This window comes from Gallus gallus, chromosome 5 (genome assembly GCF_016699485.2).
Source record: "Gallus gallus isolate bGalGal1 chromosome 5, bGalGal1.mat.broiler.GRCg7b, whole genome shotgun sequence".
In the NCBI taxonomy this organism is placed as follows: domain Eukaryota; kingdom Metazoa; phylum Chordata; class Aves; order Galliformes; family Phasianidae; genus Gallus; species Gallus gallus.
Window position 1 is genome coordinate 33,427,952 of NC_052536.1, and position 22,768 is coordinate 33,450,719.

A 22,768-nucleotide genomic window follows, 5' to 3' on the forward strand; every position below is an offset into this window, starting at 1 on the left:
AACAGAAAAATATTTCAGATGACAGAAGAACAAAAATGTGAAGTCTCAGAGACAGAAATCCAAGATTCAGTTTCTTTTAAGTGTTCACTCTGCCTGTCTGTCAGTTGTTCCTGTTCCCTCACCGACCTTTCAGAGCAGCCCTACACTGGAACAGGTAGCTGATACAGGAAAAGTTAAATGCATACTCAAATGCTATAGACTTAATACTCCATTCAAAAGAGAAACCAAGTGTTCTGAGCACCTAAACATCAACACACTGAGCAACTATTCTAATCATTTTTACATGAAATATTGAGAAACTCAATTGTTCTTTACTCAGGTGAAAAGATAATCCAAATTTACATTGTGTATAACACATACAGTTAAAAAGAAGCTCTCACTGACTGAACAGAGTAATCTTTGCTTTTGAATTTTTAAATACCAAGAGAATTTGTAAGTAGTACAGAATAGTAAAATAAGGGGATGGAATTATGTTACAAATACAAGAAGATTACACTTTCATTTAACTTTTTGTCCGTTTTATGTATCATTGTATTAAAACACAACCAAGAAGATAGAAATGACTTATTTAACAATAATTTTATTTCTAAATTTTCCCTTAAGAATTAAAAGATAAATTTAAGAATGTATGCATTTCAATGAAATAGCCAAAAATAAATGGAAAAATACCTTTTTCCCTCTAAAGGAGAAAGAATGACATAATAAAGTAGCACATAAGGCAGACTGCCACTACTTGCAGCTTAATGGAAGTTCAATTAAAAAAAAATAGATAAAACAGACTCTGATATAAATCTGCAAGTTGTGGTTCTTTTCGTAACCCCCTCTGAAATCACAAAAGATGAGCGAATTACTGTTAAGCAGAAAATTTAAGTTTTCCTTTATAATAGAAGAAGCTGTTTTCAGTTTTTACCTTGTGGAACTGTAGAATCACTGAGGTTTAAAAAAAAAAAAAAAAAAAGACCTTGGGAGGTCAACTCATCCAAACTGCTGCTCAGTGTAGGGTCAATACTGAATTCAGATCAATGAAAATGCACAAAATTAGAAAGCTGAAGAGCTGGGTCAATCACAACATTAAGAGCTTAGAACACCTTTCTAATAACAGTGATAACTGTATGTCCTCTTTTATTTACTGTATAGTTATTTTCAACTATCAAGTATCTAAATAGTCACATATCATTTCAGAAACATTAGGAGGATTTATGACATAAATATTCATCAACAATTCCAGTTGTGTACACACATTTGTAATGTAAATTCAAAGATTCATCAAAAAGCTGGAGTTGACAATTTCATTAAAATGAGTCGCAATCAAAATCTTGCTTTATTCATACAGTCTTCCTCACTATCGATATGCCATTCAGAAAGGGAAACTAATATATTAGGGAATAAAGGTGACTTGCTCAACAGCATGGCCAGCAGGAATCAGAGAAATGATTATACACACCCCACAGACTCATTACTTTCTATAACCCTTAACATCAATGTCTTTAAAATCAGCTCAGAAATAAATTTCAATAAACTGAAGATGCAAATTTCAACAAGTTAATCTAGTGCTTATGTTTGCAACTTGAATAAAGACAAGATGTTGCGTTCTCATAATGCTACATATACACACACAAGCAATTCTTGTGCTCCTAGAAAAATAATAAAAGCACAGATTCTTCTAATTTAAGATTGGTGTATTTTCAAGTTTTTTGTAGAACTCATTGATCATTTAATTCATGAAGATCTGAATGCCAATTTCGCAATCAAATAACTTCTTTTGAAAAAAAAAAAAAGTGTAATATCCTATAAGTGTTTGTAGTTACCATGAGGTCCAGTCTCTTCCTTTTTTCTTCTGAGTTCTTGCCCTGTTGAGTATCTGTACTCATTTAATCGTGACAGCAGCATAGTTACATACAGTGTTCATTTTTAATTGGAATACATTTGGACTTTCACACTAGTGAAAGACTTTTAGGATCTCCTACTCAAATGATGGAAGCTTGGGTCTGACTTGTCCTTTGCAAAGCCTCTCTCATTAGTACAGATTTTTGTTGTTTCCAGAATCTCACAGAATCACAGAATGGCCCGGGTTGGAAGGGACCTCGAGCATCACGAAGATCCAACCCCCAGGCTCCCTCGCCATAGTCAGGGCCACCAACCTCAACATTTAATACTAGACCTGCTTGTACTACTAAATAGAAAAAAAAAACAGTAACATTAATTCTCAAAAAAAACTTATTTCTTAACAGCACAAAAGTGCTTTTAAATTAAAGAAAGTAGCTTCACTCATCAACAATGAATGAGACACACAGTTTTTTGGGGGAGATCCATGATGGCCTATTCTCTTTCAGTTCTTTTCCAAAGACATCTCCAAATACTTTCTAGCAAGTTTCCACAGATTGATTATTTACCTCTCAAATATGGAAACTGAAACTTGCACTTTTTAAGCTGAATCCATCAGGTTGTTTTTTTGTTGTTGTTGTTCTCAGGCTACCTTTGAACAATCAGAAATGATTTTCAGTAGCTTTAGAAATTTATAAATTTTTGTTTCACACATTAGTCTTTAAGGAGGTTTAATCCTTATTCTCTTATCTATCTTATATTCAGAAATTAAACCTGCCAAACTCAGTAAGACAGCTTTTAAGTTTTATTTTTATTTGCAACAACAAAAAATACTTAATTCTTAGTAAAACAAGATATTAAATGAAATTGTGTGATTCACAAAAAATGTGAATACCCAAACATTAGTAATCTTACATTTAAACATACAACTGCACATGTGAATATGTAGCATTTTTAGGTTATGTTGTTAAACAATCAACAACTAAATTTTAGCTTAGATTATATGCCCCTGCTTTACTCAACAGCTATCTATCAGTCCAGTGTATTGATTTCAGATGCCTAAATTACATAGTGTGACTATTTGATGCCTGTTAACCAGCAAAGGAATTACAAACAAAGGTGGAAAAGGGAAGAAAAACAAGAAGTAATACAACAAACACTCAGTAACCTCAGCTTTGCTTTCTCTTCTAGGACCTAATAGGAAGGAGGGGTGTAAATTGAGCATTTTTTTTCCTATGAAACATCTCTAACACACACGCTATGCCTGTGAAGACAGACAAATCAAGCACATTCACTGTCTGCTCACTTCTTAAGTAGTATATTCTTTTTCTTCCTTGACAAATCACACACTGTTCTACTTAAAACAACCTTTGCAACAGATGGGTGCATTATTTCATCATATCATTCCTTCCTTCCTTTCATCTCTGCATGGACAAACCCCTATGCGTCTCCATAAGGATAGATAATCCAGGCAGGGCCTTCCCCTTACATAACAGTACCTTTGCTGTTGTTTTTGTTTCCAGTCCATAGGATTTAAGGTATTCATTTCATTATTAAGAGGCTGATATTTTACCAGCCATTTTTGCCATGAAGAAATTCTGTGGTTTTGCTCACAACATAGGATAAATTTCTCATAGGGCCATCTTCAAAAGACACTTCTGATAAACTGCTGCTTTAAATGCTGAGATATCATTACATGCAGTCTAAGTTGTGGTGCTTTAACCAGCTGTCCAGTACACCTTGACTGCACAGCACTGGAGGCAGGGACTTCTCACCTGCGCACAACATGGCATATAATAATGCTCTACAATATCACAGGCTACTTGCACGTATTAGGTATCTGTGCAACAAATGTATACAAACAAGCATAAAGATTTAAAAGCACTGTTACAAATAACTTTTTACAGCTGTTTTCTACCTCCTCATTTGCAGGTATATTTAATTATCAGCCACAACTTCTCATTTTACTCTATGCTTTCCTTTTTAAATGCATTAGGTGATCTCATACAAAGCATCATGATGATTTCTTCAATGCATCTCCTTAATAGTTATGTTCTCAAAGATAGTTATCTGCTACTGCCTTTTCCAAGCATACTACTATCAGAATTTATGTTTTCAATTTTTAAATACTCCAATCATAGACAAGCAAGAGATTACAGATATAACACAAAGCATGAAGGAAAAACAGAGACTGATAAAAGCCGTATATAACCCGTGTCAACTCCTGAATAAAGTTAGCTGTATCTTAAGCTGTGGTAGGGGAATGCTACTGTTTCAATTTAAATGCTAATTTAATTATTGATAGTGGTGAATGACACATTCTCCAAACCACAGAAACATCAAAAACCTCAGGAGTCACCAAGCCTGAATTCTCACAGCAGGACTACTTTCAACAGGTAGAGGAGTTTAGCTCTATTACCTCTGTAACTACCTTTATAGGGTTTATGTAGCTCCCATAAAGAACTAATTCAACACTCAGAGACCACTAGGTACTGTGATAGTTGTCAAATAAAAATCAAATAGAAGAAAGGAGGAGGAGGTGTACATGCAATGATCAATTAACCCAGATTAAGAACTGAAAGTCAAAACAGTGGCATTAGTTCATAGGTCTGAATCTTTGCCATTCTCTGGGTCAAGTTAAGATGGCATGAAAACAAAAACCATGAATATAAACACAGGTTAATGGCAGACTAGACATATGTTTCTAGGTGTAGAGCACAAATATTTATTTTCCAGATTGTTTGATTTTACCAGACTGGAAACAATGTCAACAACCCATACTGTCCTCCTTACCAGTGGGATTTCCTTCATCCTCATGAGCTGCCATCCCGCCGATCAAAACCACGATTTAAGAAGTTTAAGTCACAAACTATCCTTCATATACAATCACTGAAACTGCTGTATTTAAGACCAACTATCTTTCTAGAGAAATTGCCTTAGAGCCAAAACATTGCTCCCAGTATGTGCTGTCTTCTCTGTCTTTTTGCAGCTGACAAGATGCTAACAAAAACTATTTCTAACATTAAAAATAAAATAAAATAAAATTCTCAAGCTTACTTTTTTTCTTGTGGAAACTTGAAGAGAAAAAAAAACTTGCTTTCAGACTGCATGGAACATGTTCAGATATGGTTCCCTTAAAATACACAAAATAAAATTTAGAGTTGGCAACTTTGGTCATGGTTTGCACTTCCAATTCATGTCCCTTGTGCTTAAAAATTCACTGGAAAGATTTTTTACGCCAACCACAAATAAAAGCCTCTAAATACCTTAGGAACAGCCAGGAACTAGAGTAGATATGTTCACATTTCTTACTTTAAAAAGTAAAGGAAAAAAAAAAAGGCACTAATCAAAATAATCTACTATTCTCTAGCTTTAGTATCATTGCAGTTTCTGAGCTGATCCTGACTGCAGCATAGGCATAGAGAGCGAACAATAGCTATCAAGCTCTATGAGGCTCCATCACAATACCATCATGCCATTGTGCAATAAATGGAAGCTTACATCTTGATCAAATTTTCCTCAACCAAAAAAGAAAACAGAATTACAGGGAACAAGCAATAAGAAGCCACAAATGCACGGAAGAAGAGAAAATAAATAAATAAATGTGTATATATATATATGTACACACACATACACATGTATTATACACACACACACAAAAGACTACCTCTGTGTATGTATATGTCACTGTAAGATGTTTATTACTTCTGGATTATCATGTAACACACCACACTGCCTTTCTAACCTTTGCATTTTGTTCCAGCAGATAAAAAGAAAGGAAGATTTAAAAGCAATAACGTGCTTCACAAAGTAGTTGATTTGAAGTGTATACTTCAAGTTTTAAATTTAAGAAGCTTAAAGAATGACACATACAAGTTACTTTAATCTTACACACAGTTTTTTTCTGAGAGGCATCAAGCCTGTCATAATTTTAGATTGTTGTGTGGATGGGAATATTTAAAAGGAAAGACCTAAAAAGGAAGAGAACTCTTAGTGGTACTGAAAGTCTTGTACTAGGAAGTAGAGGGTTGAAAGCCTGCAAAATAAATTTATTTTAGTTTCCAAAGTCCTGCACGTTCACAGGGACTACAGAAGCCAGAAGAATGTAAACAGAGGTAATGTCCAGGCAGAGCACTGACACATGGGGCACCCATGCTGATCCTTGGAACCATCATCAAGCATGGGAAACCTCTGCATCCAAAGCTTCCTTGCACGAAGTGGTAAAGTACAATGAACTTCTTATGTATGTAAAAGCAAATCACTCCCAAAGATGAGGTGAAAGGCATTCCACAGAAAAGGAAAGTTCTTTTTATTCTCATATAGTCCACATTCTTTTAGAGCAAATGAGACATGATAACAAAATTAGGTAGCTTTTATAGCAGAACATCTATTAAATTCATCAGACATTCAAGCCCAACATTGAAAAACAAAAACAATATTTTACAGGAACATATCCTAAGACAGATTTCAGGTCCATCCCAAAAAGGACAAGTTTATATTATCCGAGAAGCACATAGCAACACCCAAAGACAATTTGACAGAGAAGCCCAGCTCCTAGCAGCAAGAGCTGAATAAGACAAATGTTATCACTAAATTCTGTATACAGCCAGTATGATGAGGTTTAATTTATTACCTCCAGAGAATAGATCAAGCTATGACACACACTTCTGTACAAAGGCAGAAACAAAATAAACACTTGGGAGAGAGTTCTAAGTTATATACTTAATTGCACCTATGTAACTCCCGTCACATTACATAATGTCAACATAAACTTGCCAGATATCAGGCAGAGAGTAAAGTCAAGTAGTTAAGGACAGCCTAGAATATGAACAAAAGTAACTTTAAAAACTATAGATAACACATCTACTTGAGATAAACAACTAAAGTCTTGGTCTCCCTGTGCTCAACTTTGTCTTGTTAGCTGTGATTTTTGATATCACATAGTCCTATCTTAAAAATTCCACATATGTCCTTAAATTATTCCCTAAGAGAGTCATTAAAACAAACAAGCAAAACAGCTAATGCACATTTGGCAGAAGTTTGTTTTGTTTTGTTGTTATATGAAACTATTTTGATTAAAAACAAAACAGTAACAAAAAGAAACAGTATGCAGCCTTCAAGTCTGCTTGTTTCCTTGCAGGTAACCACAACATAGTACACATGGTAACCATACAGACAGATTTCTCCAAAAAGGAAAAAAAATAAAATCAAAATCTAGACAAGAAGAACAATAGCTTTAGATGTCTGTGGGAAATTTCCAGAAATGATAGAAAAATACCCATGGACAAAGCATACAAATCCATACAAGACCATGGCACATTCTAGATGTACCATACATAGACCCAGCACAGACTACTTGCATACAAGCAGTGAACCAACCATGACATCAGGAGGCACCAGAGGTTCTTGGCATTTAGAAATTATCCATATGGTTCCTGACCCATCAGCCCTGCATCAGACAGACAGGTGACCTTCAGCATTCCACACTCACTGAGAATGTCATACAGAGTATGAACCTCTGTCCAGCATGTGCTGGAACTTCAGTGATAAGTTCTGTTTCACTCTATGGCAATTGAACTTCATCTCACCAGCAGTGAGAGAAGCAATTAATCTGCTTATTCATCTCATTGTTTTCAAAATCACCGTGGAAGTTATATGCCTCACAACAGCAACACAAGACTCCTTTTTTAATTCCTTTAAAAATAAAATGTCAGCTGCTTTGATTACGAGCCAGTCCTACGTCCAAAGCCCCATCTTACTTCTTATTCTATGAGAATTCATTTGATATTGCCTTTAATCTTTAGCAAGGAATTTCTCAAATGCTCTATATCAGTCAGTGGCATTGCACCAACTTTCCTCATCCGAATCATAGACATGATAGATAACAAAGTCAGCATTTCCTCAAAAACCCCCAGTTTCTTTAAACAAATTCAGACTGGCTCCCTTTCATCAGTTATCCTTTTTCTGGCATATTCTCACACATTCTCCAAAGGTAACTCGAACTAATCTACAAACTAACATTGTGCACACTGACTTAGAGTTTCCAGGGTGGAGAATAACAAACATAAAGTCAATAAAAGACCGAACAGCAAACATCAAAAGTCTCTCTTGAGTTTGTAAGAGCGAGAGTAAAAACGTACTTTCGCTTTGAAATATGTTTACATGCATAATGGCCAGGCACTTTGCCTTCCTGAAATGAAATACAACTTTCTGCTTTCACAATGCAGGCAGAAGGAAGCATTCAGTTCAGAGAACTCACAAGAAGTCAAACATTTTATTATGGTGTACACCAGGTAAAGACTCCTAGAGAATGTAGCTTTAACAGATAGACACACTTTTGTACTTTTCTAGAACAGAAGGATGTGATTAAAGACAAATACATAGCAAGTATATGAAATGTCTATATCTGCATGTTGAACTGATCATTTAAGAGTTTTGGCTAGAGCACAGGAGAAGAAAAAAAAAAACCTTCACAGTTTATCTGCCTATCCTGAGGGGAAATTTTTTCTCTGCTATTTACTGAGATCCCATCCCACTCCAAAGGAAATAATTTTCTTACTACCAGGCTCTTGTTTATTTTACACAGGTTTGTAGATTTTAATGGGAAACAAACAATCAACTTTATCCATATAAACAAAATCTGTACGTTTTCCATGGTTGCTTAACACCCTTGCAGAAAAAGTTAAGCATATTTTCAAATCAACCTTTAGAAAAACTCCTTTCTTCACTAAGACTGCAGGTCCAGACATTTTGGCTTGAAAGGAAAATAAGTTTATTTTTGTCTTCCCGTTTTATTTATTTAAGAATAAGTTGGATTTCCCTTATCAAGGATGACCAGGAGCACAAACAGCGTACCTGTTCCTAAATATGCTTAGATCGACTCCTGAGGACAAATAAGGGATATAAATACTTTTAAAGGGCTCTCCATTTGATTTGTGGCAACTCTCCTACTTTTACACTGAATATCTTACATGAAGATAAATCTGCCACTTGAACCATAATTTTATTTTTGTCCTGAGATGGCCCATTTTCTGTTTTATTATTACTGGGATTGGGTTTGGGACTTCTGTTTGTTTGTTTTAATTGTGAAGCTTCAGAATTAACCACACCAGCGAACCATCTACACAACTACTTCTATAAATCAGTCTGAAACACACAGAGACCTAATGCAGACCTAATTTTGTTTCTTCTACTTTTCTTTAATGAGAAAATAAAAAAATGCACAAAAGCACCATAATGCTTATGCAGAGCTAGCTGTGTCCACATGCAAGCTGCCTCAAGCTTACAAAGGTTATCACACTGCAGTCCACAGACAATTAGCCGTATAGATCTCAAGAAAAGATGACACAGGGTCCACGTTTACTCCTCTTAGTAACTTCTCTGTCTTCGTATGCCAAGGATATGGCCAAAGATCAGGCCCAAATCTGATCTTAGCCATCAATCTAAGGGCTGTCTTATAAAACTATATTCTCACACCAAATAATCTTCTAATGCATATTTACATATCTATATCAAAGTTTTCAAAACTTGGCAATGCCAATAAGTAACTCAACACATTGTCTATGAGGTAATAAAGGTGACAAAGAACTTCAGCAAACAGAAAATAGAACTTCCCCTTTTGTACTAATACTGTAAGAATTTGTAGCAAAAGGCAAATTAGTTTTTATAATAACTGTAAAAACAAAGAAGTCTATTTGTGTTCCTACTTAGAGTGCTCCACATTATATTTGTGCCCTGGATAAGCAGTCCTATTGTAAACCACTAACTCAAAAAGGGCAACAATTCAAACTATTAACTTCAGAAAACAAAGATTGTATTTTACAATACTCTCCTGCTGATCTCGTAAGGGGATTAGCCTAAAAGTCAAACATGATATACATTTTTCAGTTTATTCTCATTTCTTGTCAACCACATAATTTAAATACTTAAATTCCCATGAAGTTGAAGATCCCACATAAGCACATCTCAACACCACTGGTTCTAGGAAAGACAAGCAAACAGACTCAGAGGAACCACACGGAGTCATTTTCAGTGCAGCTCTTAACAGAATTAAATGTGTTTATATCCTTAACTCACACAAACCATTTCATCTTCAGATTTGTTATGAAAATTCATTTACAACTATCCCAGCATGATATTCCTGAAGGAATGCCTCTCATGGATGGTGGAAAAAAAAAATTCACTCTTTTGCTCATGCTGTTTTTCACATCATATATATTAGATCTATTATGTAATTATATTCTCTAACGGAAGTAGAAAACCTAACCTTCGCACTTCAGGTGCCATTTAAAGTCCACTAGTGTAAATACATGCAAATTCATGCTTATATATAAATATAAACTTTTATACATAGCAAAACTTTTTTATTCATGCATACATACATTTATTGGTTATATATAAAGCCACAACCAAGATATAACTACATACTGTGGTTTCATATTTACAAAGATAGATAAATACGCACAAAGACAGACACACATGTACAAATATACATACACACACCCTCGATATTCATACCCTACTCGGGACTACATATGTTCAATGCTGCACACTCTGAGAACCCCAGTTTCATTTAATCTAAGTTCTGTGCACTGAGCACTAAGTTCAGCCAATAAATCTGTGCAGACTAAAGGCCATAAATGTCTTCACTCAAGTATACCCACATCAGCATGGGAGAGACTCTCTGTAAACAGATCATCTGACACTGATACTGAGGAGGAGCTGCCACAATCCTACAAATAAAGTTGCATGCTTAAATATTTAACAGTTTCACCACAGAGACAGAGTTGATACTAATGATCTAACAGGAAAGCTGAAGAAAAAAACCACAAAAATCACAGTTTTCATCCTGATATGCTGCTTAAACAGCCCAGATCAAACTGTGGCCTTAGTACAACAGTCAGGTGGCAGACATTGCCCACCTCCTATACAGACCCAAGGAACCTTGGAAATAGCATGCTATTTTATTAAGGTATTTGTTACAGTATCACCTCCTGCACAATGGCGGTGAACAAATAGATCTTTCACATTAAATTGTGAGTAAGCAGCACTTTAGATCACTTCAGGGAGAGAAAACATCATCAATCTCCAGCACACAGGAGGTGTTACCTCAGAGCTATCTGATCCCAGGCCATTTTTCAAACAAGTTTCTGCCAGGATGCAGAGTAACTCTGCACATGCAAACAGTCCCTCTACAACACTGTAACAGTGAGTGGCAGAACTCATGACAACAGAAACGCTTACAGATTTAAAACACAAATTCTCAGGACTAAATAACATACAAATTAACCTGCAAAGAGCAGGAACTGCAGGCCACCATCCAAGGAGTAAAACAACAAAACAAAACAAAACAAAAACCACCACCAAACAAACAAACAAAAAAGCTCTTGACCTCCTCATCATCCCCTTCTTTCAGCCACATTCTTCTCGCCAGCCTCAGGAAAGCAGGAGCTGGGGCAATGAGAAATTGTACCGAGAGGAAAGCTCCTCACTTGGGCATGTTGTGAAGAAAAGTTGGTACATGCTTTTCTCGTTTGTACTGTCCAACAAATTAAAGTGTTCAACACTGTTATGTCAGTTCTGACTTCAGCCTGACTCTGGGAGGAAAAGCCAAAGCATTTGGCTTTCTTTAGACAATGCTGCATTGTTAGGAAGTTAGGAAATTGTTAGGAAGTATGAAAGATTAGACTAGATCTTATTATAATGCCATGAAATTAGTGCTTTCCTCAAGCACAAATACATTAACAATGCATGCAATGATCTTAACGTGTTTCCACTCCTGCAAGCACAGTAACACGTGAATGGCGAAGTGCTATGCATTGGTTAAGCTGTGTCTGACCTCTGTGACCAAGCAACAAGTTTCAGCCTCATAGCCAATATGGCAATGTTAAAGAACAGCTGTGTCTTTCCTCAGTTTGGTTTAGCAGTGCAGGTCACTTCTTAAGCTACAGGGGACACAGAATTTAGAAGTTGTGTTTAACACTTCTTTGAAAATGTTTTATTAGGTGCTCTTCAAAAAAAGGGAAATTCCGCTTTCAGTGAAGTTCTGAGGACAGACTTTGCAAACACAAATGGAGCACAACTGTGACTTCAAAACAAAAAAAAAAAAAAAGAAAAAACAAAAAAAAAAAACAAAAAAAAAAGCATGCTGCTGGAAAATATACTACCTCAGTAAAAACAAGGAACGATCCACAACTTTCTGCGTTGTAACAATCCTGGATGTCTAAGTTTTGGTTGGTTGAGTTTGGTCTTGTTCTTGTAATGTCTTGCAAACATCCTGAGGCACTCTGGTCCTTCACTCAAGAAGCACTGGGACAGTGCAACATTTTATACAACGCAGAAAAAGGAGACGGCGCCGGGCAGCAGAAGGGGCGCGCAGACGCTGGCGGAGCGGAGCCCCGAGCGCTCCGCGACTCCTACAGCCCTCTGCCCGACGGCATTCTGCTCCGAGCTGCTGCCTGCAGCGAGGCCGAGCCCGGCTGCTCCTCTGAGTCTCGGCCTCTTCCCGCGCCGGGGCCACCTGCCAGCTCCAGGCTCGCGCTCGGCGCCAGCCCAATCGGAGACCCCCACCCGGCCGCCGGAGGAGCGGCGCTGGGGCGCTTCCCGAACCCCGCCGCGCGTCACCGGCCCGAGCGGCGCCCCCGGCCCCGCCTTAGGCGGCGGCGGGACGCGGGAGCCGGGCTGCCCTGCCCCGGTATCGAGCGGGCGCTGCGCCGCTGTGAATGCTGGTCTTTCCTTGTTGATGTTTGCCTTTTTTTTTTTTTTTTTTTTTTTTTCCCTTCCAGTGGAAAGTTTCTACCTCTCCCGGCCGAGGCTGGGACAAGAGCTGCCCCGGGCGCCGCGGTGACAGGTTTCGCCCCCCTCCCCCTCCCGCAGCACCGGGAACAGCCGCAGCGACCCGGGGGCCGGTTCCTACGCGGCACTTAGCGCAGCGAGCGCTGGCCAACAAACTGAGCGGAGACGACGGGCGAGCATCCCGCCCGCAGCCGGGGAACCCGAGAAGGAGAGGAGCCGGGCAGGGAAGGAGCCAGGACGGGCGGCGGAGGAGGAGGAGGGCCGGAAAGTTGCGCTCGGTGCTCTAGCACCGAGCCAAGTCGCCGGCAGGCCGGGACAGAAAAGTTCGCCGCCACAGCGGCCGTGGGATGGCGGGGAGGAGGCGGGGGGGGGGGGGGGACGACTGGGGGCATCGCTCCTCACCTTCTGGTCGACGATGGAACAAGCCATCTCCCGGACGTGGGCCAGGCTGAAGTCCCCTGAGGAGTCCTGCAGCAACAGCACGGGCTCCCGGCTCAGCCCGATCTGGAGGTGGAAGGCGACGCCGCCGCCAGCAGCGGCAGCAGCAGCAGCCCCGGGCGGCGGCAGCGGGCTAGGCGGGCGGAGCAGCGGAGGAGCGCTCATCGGGACCAGCCTGCCGGGGCGCCGCGGGGCCGGGGAAGGAGACAGAGACGCGGACGCCGCGGTGAAAAGTTCGCGGCCGCCCCGAAGGCGCCGGGCGAGTTTCTTCGCGAAGTTTCAGGGAAGTCCCGGTCGAGTTGCTCCCGAGTGAAAATGGCGAGGGGGGGGGGAATAGGGGCGGAGGACCGGAGAGGATGCAGACAGGAAAAGGCGGCGAGAGAGGAGAGGCGCGAGGAGGGAGCAGGGCCCGGCGCCGCCGAGGTGGTGCCGTCGCTCCGGCTGTTGGCGCTGTGCACGGCGCGGGGGCGGGACGGGCCGCGCCCTCAGCTGGGCCGTGCTGCGCCGCGCCGTTTCTCTACCACACGGCGGCCGCGGCCAGGACTGAGCTCGGCTTCGCGGGCACGGGGGTATTCTCGTGACGTGTGCTGGGGACCAACGGGTACCGGAGCTGTGGAGGGAAGAGCATCCCCTTCCCCTCCCGCCTCCGCTGGATAAAACCGTCTAAGCAGCCTTCGTGCCTTCCCCGGGACGCCTTTCCGGGCCGCAGGAGGAGGTAGAGCCCGAGGAACCTCCGGTTTGTAGGCAGCACGGAGAGTTTTCAGTGCAGGGCAGGAGGAACGAGGGACAGCCAGCTCCGTAGCCGCGATAAACAGCTGCGGTTGGTGCTGAGGCGCTCCTGGCCTCCTCAGCGCGGGAACGAGCTATTCCTCCTGACTTTCAGGATCAGTGCAAGTCTCACACGTCTGTAGAAGTAGCACCGATGGCAGGCAACATTTAAACTTAAAAACAAACAACAAAAACAGCAACATAATCTCCACTTGGAAATCTGTTAAGTCAGTGTGGACAAGAATATTTACATTTTAGGTACCAGAGGTACTTAAAGCAGCTCTTACTGCACCCGAGAAGATGGCGGCACTGAGTGAATGTGAGGAGGCGATCAAAGTTGATGAAATTCACCACTTGTTTCTTTACAAACTGCTTTTCTGACCAAACATGCAGCTGCAGTACTATTTCATTTTGATGAGCTGGTTCTTAAGGACATGTTTTTACTGTGGTCAGCTTACTTCCCAGCTGAGCTTTGTACACACATGCAGCACCTTGCTGTCAGTATTTTTGAACCCATTTATTCTTAAGCAAATTTTCTGACTAAAGTCGTTGCATTTTGATCTAAATCTTCTACAGAATGCCAAACCTAATGAAATGGACAGCACTGTAGATTAAGATGATTCCTAGCTTCCCCTGCTGACTTTTTCTTATCACATTAGGAGTAATAATCATCTTCAAGTGCATCCATTGCCTTTACTGCTGTAAACCATACTGCTGTCATTGCCTGCAGCATTTCTGTAGGAGCAGGTCAGTTGCAGCACAGCATTGTACCCCAGCTGGTGCAGGTTACCATTATGATGGTCTGTTTCCTCACAGCTTCCAATGTACTAGACATTTCTGTTTTGGAGTATGCACATTTGCACTCCCCTGTCAAAGCCTGCTGAGGACAACTACTACAAGCTTCTCATAATCCTGTGGTCCAGCCAACTGTCCTATACAGGAATCAGCACAGAAAGAGCATGAGGTCTGTATGCGCATCCACAAAAGGAAGAGCATGAGGTCAAAATGCCATCTCTGAAGGACTGCCAGAAGTTCAAATGCAAAGGTAAGGCCAGAGCCACATCAGGTAGCGGGTGTAAGATTTTTCTGAGCACTCAAGTTCCCACTTCTCAGTCCACATATCCATTGTTGAAAGCAGCATATTAGAATTTCCTGCTACATTGGTTCATTGTCCAGGTGATCCTTGAATGCAGTAAAGTACCATAAGTGTCATCAGCTGCTATCAGAGTGCTTCTTCCTTACAGCTCACTGTGGCAAAAACAGTTGTGCTCTGATGGCAATAGAGGTGTTGAGTTGCCCTCCTTTCTCCTGGCCTTTCTGTGTTTAATTATATGGCCACCTAACTGAGCCTTTCACACCATGAGTCACGCAATGGCATTGGCTTTCAAAGGAAAGAGTGGAAAACATGACGCTGTGCATGTAGTTAGCTTTGTGCAGTGTTACAGCTCTTCTGCATCTCAAAATAACTGAGTAGCACTCAACAGCAGCCATAGTGGGCAAGGTAACAGTATTGTAATTTGTATCAGAAAATTATTACACAGTAGCAGTGCTGAGAATTTCACATTCATGTTTTTGTTACCTCTGGAAATCTAGCAATGTCTCTTCGGTCATTGCATGCAGATCCACGTACTCTGTGCTGACATGGTTGCAATGTTTTCTTCAAAAGGAAAGATGGTAGTGGTTTTTAAAAGTTCTAGGTTTTTGTCTTGCTCACTTGGCATATCTGCCCTGCAAAGTACACCTTTGTAATCAGAGTAGGTGAGGACAGGAGTTCTCCAGTGCTGTCAGCCAGTCATATTCAAACAGTATTTATAAAAGGATTTAGTGAAATCATATGATGTGATCCTGAGTACAACCCCACCCACTGTAGTGCCTGAAATGTCATTTATTTTGTGAGCCTTCCAATGAGAGAATTACTGCACTGATGTCAGGGAGGGGGACATCCTGTGCTCTTCCCTGTTACCTGATGTGGTGTGCGTGCCTGGCTGAGCTCATCTATACTGGCAGATTTGGAAAAAAACTGAGTGTTTAGATTTAACTATAAGTGTACCAATTGACTAGGCAGGACATTAACTTAAGGGAAAAAAAAATGAGTTTGCCTCACATGGCTACGCAGCCTATGCATCTAGCTATTTACAGGAAAAGAGCAGTCAGCAGAGGACTATCACTAAAATCAAATTATGAGAACCTTTCCCAGCTGTCCTCAAGGTACAGAGCCTTACCTGTTTGTAGCATATGCTGGACAAGATTTCAGTAGTTCTTGAGACAAAACTTTTCCTGCACATGTGCACTGTGTTGCTTATAGAGTTATTACAAGCTGTTGTAATATTACTTCTAATTGTTCTGAATTATTATGATAGGAAGGGTAGATAGTGATTTTTGTAAACTCAGACTGTACACTTGACCCTCCACTTAAGTCCCATTCTGAAACTTCTTTCATCATCTGACACTGTATAGATAGAATTCTGTTCTATCCACTGAGAATAAGAATCATCCCCTCCTTTGTTTTTCTCTACCTTTGATATGACTGTCCCTTTCTGAACAATGGATTGTGTATCTTTCTGCTCTTTAACATAATTATTCAGTGTATGTGTTTTAATTTTTACTTTTTTTTAATCTAAGCTCAATCACCTAGGAAAATATAATGCAGGATGTGCCTCAAAAACAGAGAAGCATTGTCAATGCTCGATGTCTAACATATAAGTCAATATATTTGACCTAAAATAAATCTGATGTGTTTACCCAGAGAGTAGAACACAGGTGATTACTATCAGATTATTACTATTGGCTTTGTTAGACTAATAGTAGAATACAATTTCCAGTTCTGGGACTGGTACTTTGAAAATATGTTGTTTGGCAGTATAGCCAGTAGTATAGTGCATCTTAGCAAGGAAAAAAAAGCAGAGAAAGGACTATGAAGAAACAATCTATAGAAGCTGTAAGGAAAGTGATACAGGAAATAATGCTCAAATTTTTAACTGTGAAAATTATTTGAGTAAGAAAAGGAAGTGGTAAATAATCTTTTGAATGTTTTCAAATTCAAACTGTTTACTCTAAGACTTTTAGGCTTAATACAGTGGTAACTTCTTTCTTCCACAAGAAGAGAGTGGAAGGCATTTGACCTCCTGTTATGCACTTAATAGTACCCAAAAATAGCAGGCAGGTTTTGTTTCCTGTGACAGCACACATGAACTCAAAGATAGAGACAGCCATCTTTTTTTTTCTCTCATAATAAATGCTCCTCTTCTACCTCAGAAGGAACACCATCTGTCCAAGAAGAAAATACACTCTTATAAACCCTTTTTTCCAATTGCTTGTCCCCACCAAGCAGGTACCTGTGGAACAGCTTGTTATTCAGGGCATTGTAAATATAATGCAGTTTTTTTTTTTTTAATCTTTGGCAGTTTACCTCCTCAATCTGCAGGAACACATCTGTATGGCAAACAGGTATACAGATTATAAGGTAAATAGGTATAGGACCAGAGAGATTATTGCATTACAAAGGAGTAATGAAATAAAGAGCTTACCTGTATCCTGGGCTCACAGAAGGGCTCCAAGAGAAGTGATCTCCAGCTAAAGATCCTTCCTCCTTGGGAGTCAGCCCTTAAATGGTGTCTAGGCGGGGTGGAGCCAGGCTCCACCCCCTCTGGTCACTCAGGTGAAATTGTGTTCACCTGTGCCCCTGCAGCTGACTCAGCGCTCGCCTCAGGTGGTCAATCAGAGGTTCAGGCCGTGATTCAACAGTTCCCATACAACATCGAATGTTAAAGTGGGCAAAGATATTTTTATTGCTGAATGAGTCTGATTTCCACTTTTGCATTCTGCTATTACAGTGCTTCTGTTTCCTGGCCTTTCCTTTACTCTTACATGTTCCTGGACCACACCCCTATAGGCTTACTGCTTTCATTTGTCATTTTAATGCTGTTTTTTTTCAACAGTTCATCTTCTTGACATACGGACTTCCATCCAGATGATAGTCCATTAAAAGCTCAAGGGCAAAACAGGATCTGGAAGACTGTAGTATAAAGCTCTCATCTACATACTCTGATTCTTTTGCTTGAGAAAATAGTGTACTGATATAGGAGGTTTGAGATTTTTTGTTGCTTTCTTTTCTTTTTTTCTACATGCTCTCAAACTGACCTAACTATACTTGAAAAATGCTGGGTCAGGACAGGCTCCATTTATCCCAGAGTATGTTTTGAGGACGTTTCCTATGGCTTGGCAATAGAATAACTGGTATGATCAGATAAACATGGCTATCTTGGCATTGCGGGTGGCATTTTCTTGGCATTTTCTACAAAGACCACTTTTTTGTTGCTTACAAAGCACTGTTACACTAAACAATCTCCTCAGTGTCAGTACAATACAATTCTATAGATTTCTGGGCTGCTGTGATCTCAAATTTCTAGGTCTGATAGACAGACTTTATGATCACCTATAGAACTGCTTCCTCTTTAGAAATGATTATATGATGTTCACTATATAGCTGGGAATAGTTAATCAACATGAAGCTAGCCTGTTTTGTATATTTTGATAATTTTCTTTTAAATTACATTGCTAATTCTTTCTGTTAGTAAAATATGCATGTTACTGAAAACCAGTTGTATCGTATCTCAGTTAAATGTATTTTTTATTAAACTTCTTGAAGTACTGTTCATTTATTAATACATATGAGCATAACCAGTTTACCAAACCTTGATCTTTTACACATCAGGAACCTGTTATATCATTTCTTAACACTAATATTTTTTTTGTGTGGCTGCTGTCCAGGCCTACGTGTCATTTCCACTGACACTTTTTGGCAGTTCAATAAATAATCCAGATCCTGGGATACTGTCCATGCAGGGTCAGATATGTATGTTGTGATTTATGCATGATTTTGACCTGTAGGAATGGGTGTCACACTATTTCTGTGAGCAGATAGATAGAACAAAAAAAAAAAAGAGGTAAAAGCTGCTAGCTATCCATCAGCAGTTCTCACTAAATCTTATGGAACACGTCAAAGTAGTGGACATGCAGAGTAGCAGATAATAAGTAAGGATGTCAGAGTCTTATTTATGATATAAGAAATATCTGGTAGGATAGAAAGTATACAAGGTTACAGGCGGTTTTAAAATTGAGCTAGTAATTTATCCAGGAGCTAGAAATTTCTGTAATGACTGCTGACTTTCTGCTCTGGTGTTTAAAGTGATGCTAATTGAGCTTGGCAGATTGGTTAGTTCCACTACAGTTAGTATTACTGTACTTTTATGTGGTTTTATTTTGATGTGCAATATAATTTGAATAAATTAAACTGTGGTTAACCTAAATTATTAATGATTGCTGCATGAATACAAGGACTACAGGCAGGCCCAGATAACACCTGCAAGGGATTACTGAGACAATAGCAATAAAACAATTGATAAACACTGTTCCTTAATTCTGTGAAACTTTTCATACCTGTAGTGATTTAATGAGGTGAGAGAGACTACACACTGAAACAGGGAATTCAATAGATTTCTTGCCTAAATTGTCATTGATCTTTTACTGTTTACTGGACTTGGTTACTACTGCTGCATTGGTTTCGCTGCATGAAATTGTGAGAGCTAAGAATAATGGGGGAACCTCTTATTTTACATGGGAGGGGAGAGGGGTAAGGAAAGGAGATGGTGCAAAGGATACCAAGGAACCTGCCTGAGTGAGAAAGGTTATAATAGAAAGAGGAAAGTTTTGCAGGAAAGGAGAAGGAGAAGAGATGGCATTTATTGCTGGGAGTTCTACAATTGCATGTAATTTTTTTTTTTTTTTTACCTGAAAATATTCAGAATTTAAAGTTTCCCCATAACTCACCATTTCAGTAGGTTGGGTTTTCAGATAATTAGAACTGTATTTTTCTTTCATTTGCAGTTACTTTCTGAACATAAAGATGACTTACTTGCTGAGAATATTTTTAAGTAATAAAAGAAAATGCCTTTCATTTAAACCACAATTTAGGCTTAATCCAGAAAATAGAAGTATAGCTTTTCCATGCCTTAGAAGACAAACATCTCAGTATGAAGCCCTATATAGTGCTGCAGCTTTGTCATCCTTGGTTATATAAACAATGAAACCATAAGACAGAGTAGGAAGACAGATTAGCTGTGTTTGATTCTACTTAAATTTAATGGGTCTTGACACAATGAAGCATACTAAGAGAGTCTTTAAAATAACTTCATTAGAATAGTGTCCTTCAGCAATATAAGAGAATATAAAAGTGTGATATTAGGCAGAAACAAACAAAAAGTTGTGAATATTACAATTAATCTGCTCTTGAGCATGCTAAATATTACCAAGAATAAATGATATTTTTGGGATAAAAAAATGACTTAAAATACCAGGTTGAAATCAAATTTAAAGAAAAAATGTACATTTTTTTAATCTCGTCCCTTGGAATATTTCAAAGTGGAGGACTTCATATGAGGCTGTCTTACAAGCACAATTGTATGACTTTCTGAAAGAAGTACATTTTTATGACTTTATTAGGCTCAGCATAAAAGTATCAGGTAACATTCTGAGTCTATGTTGTAAAGATATGAAAATATATTTGTCTCTGAACTATCCCATCTAGGACTAATTGTAGATATGTTTCTTATTTGTTAATTAATATCTGATCAACCATTTTCTACTACTTCCTGAACTAGGAAAGAAAAAGAGATTTAAAATTGTCCTTTTTGTGAGTATCAAGCTATTGGAAGTATATATCTTTCTAGCCACTTATAGACTACTTTGTTTCTTAAATACTATATATATAGTATTTAATACATATACTATATATGTGTATGTATATATACATATATATATATGTATATATATTGGTATTCCAAGTTTTGAACCAAATCTGATTGTATAGGTATTGAGAGTAGCAAATAGCTCTACTGGATTCATTGTGAGCACAAAGATCCAACTGAAGAGTAAGACCCCTAATAGCAAAGACACCATGAGAGACAATGCTGTACTTTCAGAAAATTGATGCTATGGTGAATAGTTCTCCATTACACTGACATAATAATACATTGTTTATTTATTAAATATTATTTGTTCCAAAGGGCTAATTGTAGCAAACACTGGGGCATAAAGCACAGAGGAGGACTTAACATTTTCTTGTATTATTTATCCTCACTAATGAGAGTCTTCAATAATCCTTGTGAAGTTATAGTTAGTTTTCATGCCTTATGAATACAAAACACGTGTAATTCTGCAACTGCTAAATTATTCAAATTGTATGGCTTAAAAAGGGATTTTGCTTTCAAAAGGACCGTAATGGGACAATCTGTATATTTATGTTCAAGTTTTTCTGTGATGTGGCTGGATAATATAACTTTGTTATATCCAGCTTATGTGCTCTACACTTTTTGAATATTTTTTGCCCTTTTGCCAACACATTATTTTCACATTGTAGTTATGGGTCAGGACAAGGACTCATTTTCAGTAATCCTAAAAAAATAATATACATATTTATATCCATTTTCTTCATGTTATTCAGACCTACTTGAAGAACACATCTTTGCTAAGGACACAAGCCAGTGCTTTTCCACTGCCTAACCTGCGGGTATCAGAATACCAATCTATTTTAGACTTTTTTTCAAGTCTTCATCCCATGCTATCTAAATGCCTAGCTGTTTTCTAAGTATTTTTATGCAAAAGCTTTGCAAAACAGCAGAAATACTGAGGGTCATGGACTGAAACACAAGTGTAATTCCTGGTACTTTGTGGAAACAAATATAACATAGAATCAGAGAATGGTTTGAGTTGGAAGGGACCTCAGAGATCATCCTGTTACACCCCCCTGCCATAGGCACCTCCCAGTAGACCAGGTAGCTCAAAGCCCCATCCAGCCTGGCCTTGAGCACCCTCAGGGAAGAAGCACCCACAACCTCTCTGGGAATCCTGTCCCAGTGTCTCAACAACCTCACAGTGAAGAATTTCTATCTTATATATAGCCCAGCCTGACAAAAAAGCAGGGGTATGCTCTCCACTGAGAAGGAGACTGAGCCTGTATCTGTGAATGCATATATATGTTGGAGGAAAACTCCAACTGCTTCTTTCAGTTCAGACTTGAGCATGTGTCACTGTGGAGAGTTCTTTATAAATATCCAGATAAATGTATTCCAAGTCTTTCATAAATCTGATTTGTTGGCAGAAATTTGATGAAATAATAGTTTTACAGAGTTTGATACATTTTTCTTTTAAGACACAGAAATATGAAAATCCTCCCAGATGCAGAAAAGAGCAGGCATTTATGTAAATCTTGATTCATTAAAATCCTAGGTGGTCCTGCGAGGCTGGTCAATATTAATTACAGCAGTGACAGTTGAGGTCAGAAGATCATGGAACAGCTGGTTTATATTACTTTGACCTAATCTCAGGTGATGTGGTCTAGAAAATAGTTAATTATATTTATCAGCACTCCAGTGACTCACATCTTTAATATTAGGATGATTGATCTTTATGCTTTGTAGACCACTGCATCTGGTCCTCATCATGTTCTTCCTTCTCAGTATTCACCAGAATAGTCAAATTTGTTCAGTTAATTTTCACAACTCATACAATTCATCAAGGAAATGGTACCTCTGTGTGAACACTTGAAAATGTTACTGGTAGAAAACTGTACTGGAACCACATCAGAGACTGTGGAGGGAAAAGAGGGGAGCAAATGATCAGAAAATGCTTTTTTCTGGTTTCAGCTGACCTCCTCTCCCCGAGGGTTTGGGGGTAAAGTTTTGAGCATGCTACATTTTGAGATGTTTTGAAATAGGCAAAACATACAAATCATGATCTGAAAATATCAGATATCACTATCTTTTAAGATTTGAAGTGTTGAAAGCACTTCATTAAACTGAATCAGTAGTTACTGGATTTCATACATGCTTTCAAATGAAAAATCATCCGTTTTTCGAAAAGCCAAAACAATTCAGCATGGAATGCC

At 39.0% G+C, this 22,768-nt stretch overlaps 1 protein-coding gene and 1 long non-coding RNA gene across 7 annotated transcripts in view; one reads left to right on the forward strand and one right to left on the reverse strand.

Annotated features, from left to right (window-relative positions):
• Positions 1-13,505, reverse strand: part of PRKD1 (protein kinase D1) — a 114,655-nt gene extending 101,150 nt beyond the window's left edge. For 3 of the 5 annotated variants that reach the window (NM_001397204.1, NM_001397203.1, NM_001031201.2), the window contains exon 1: positions 13,021-13,505. In NM_001397204.1, coding sequence (NP_001384133.1) covers positions 13,021-13,221 — 201 coding nt within the window. In that variant the 5' untranslated portion in view covers positions 13,222-13,505. Of the gene's footprint in view, positions 1-11,990; positions 12,449-13,020 lie in introns of those variants that run through there. The other 2 variants (NM_001397205.1, XM_015287359.4) reach the window with 2 other exon arrangements.
• Positions 13,506-13,552: 47 nt separating this feature from the next.
• The window catches only part of LOC101747910, a 145,970-nt gene continuing 136,754 nt past the window's right edge, over positions 13,553-22,768 (forward strand). The window contains exons 1-2 of one of the 2 annotated variants that reach the window (XR_212399.5): positions 13,553-14,869; positions 17,763-19,233. This is a non-coding gene — a long non-coding RNA (uncharacterized LOC101747910). Of the gene's footprint in view, positions 14,870-17,762; positions 19,234-22,768 lie in introns of those variants that run through there. The other variant, XR_005860596.2, reaches the window with a different exon arrangement.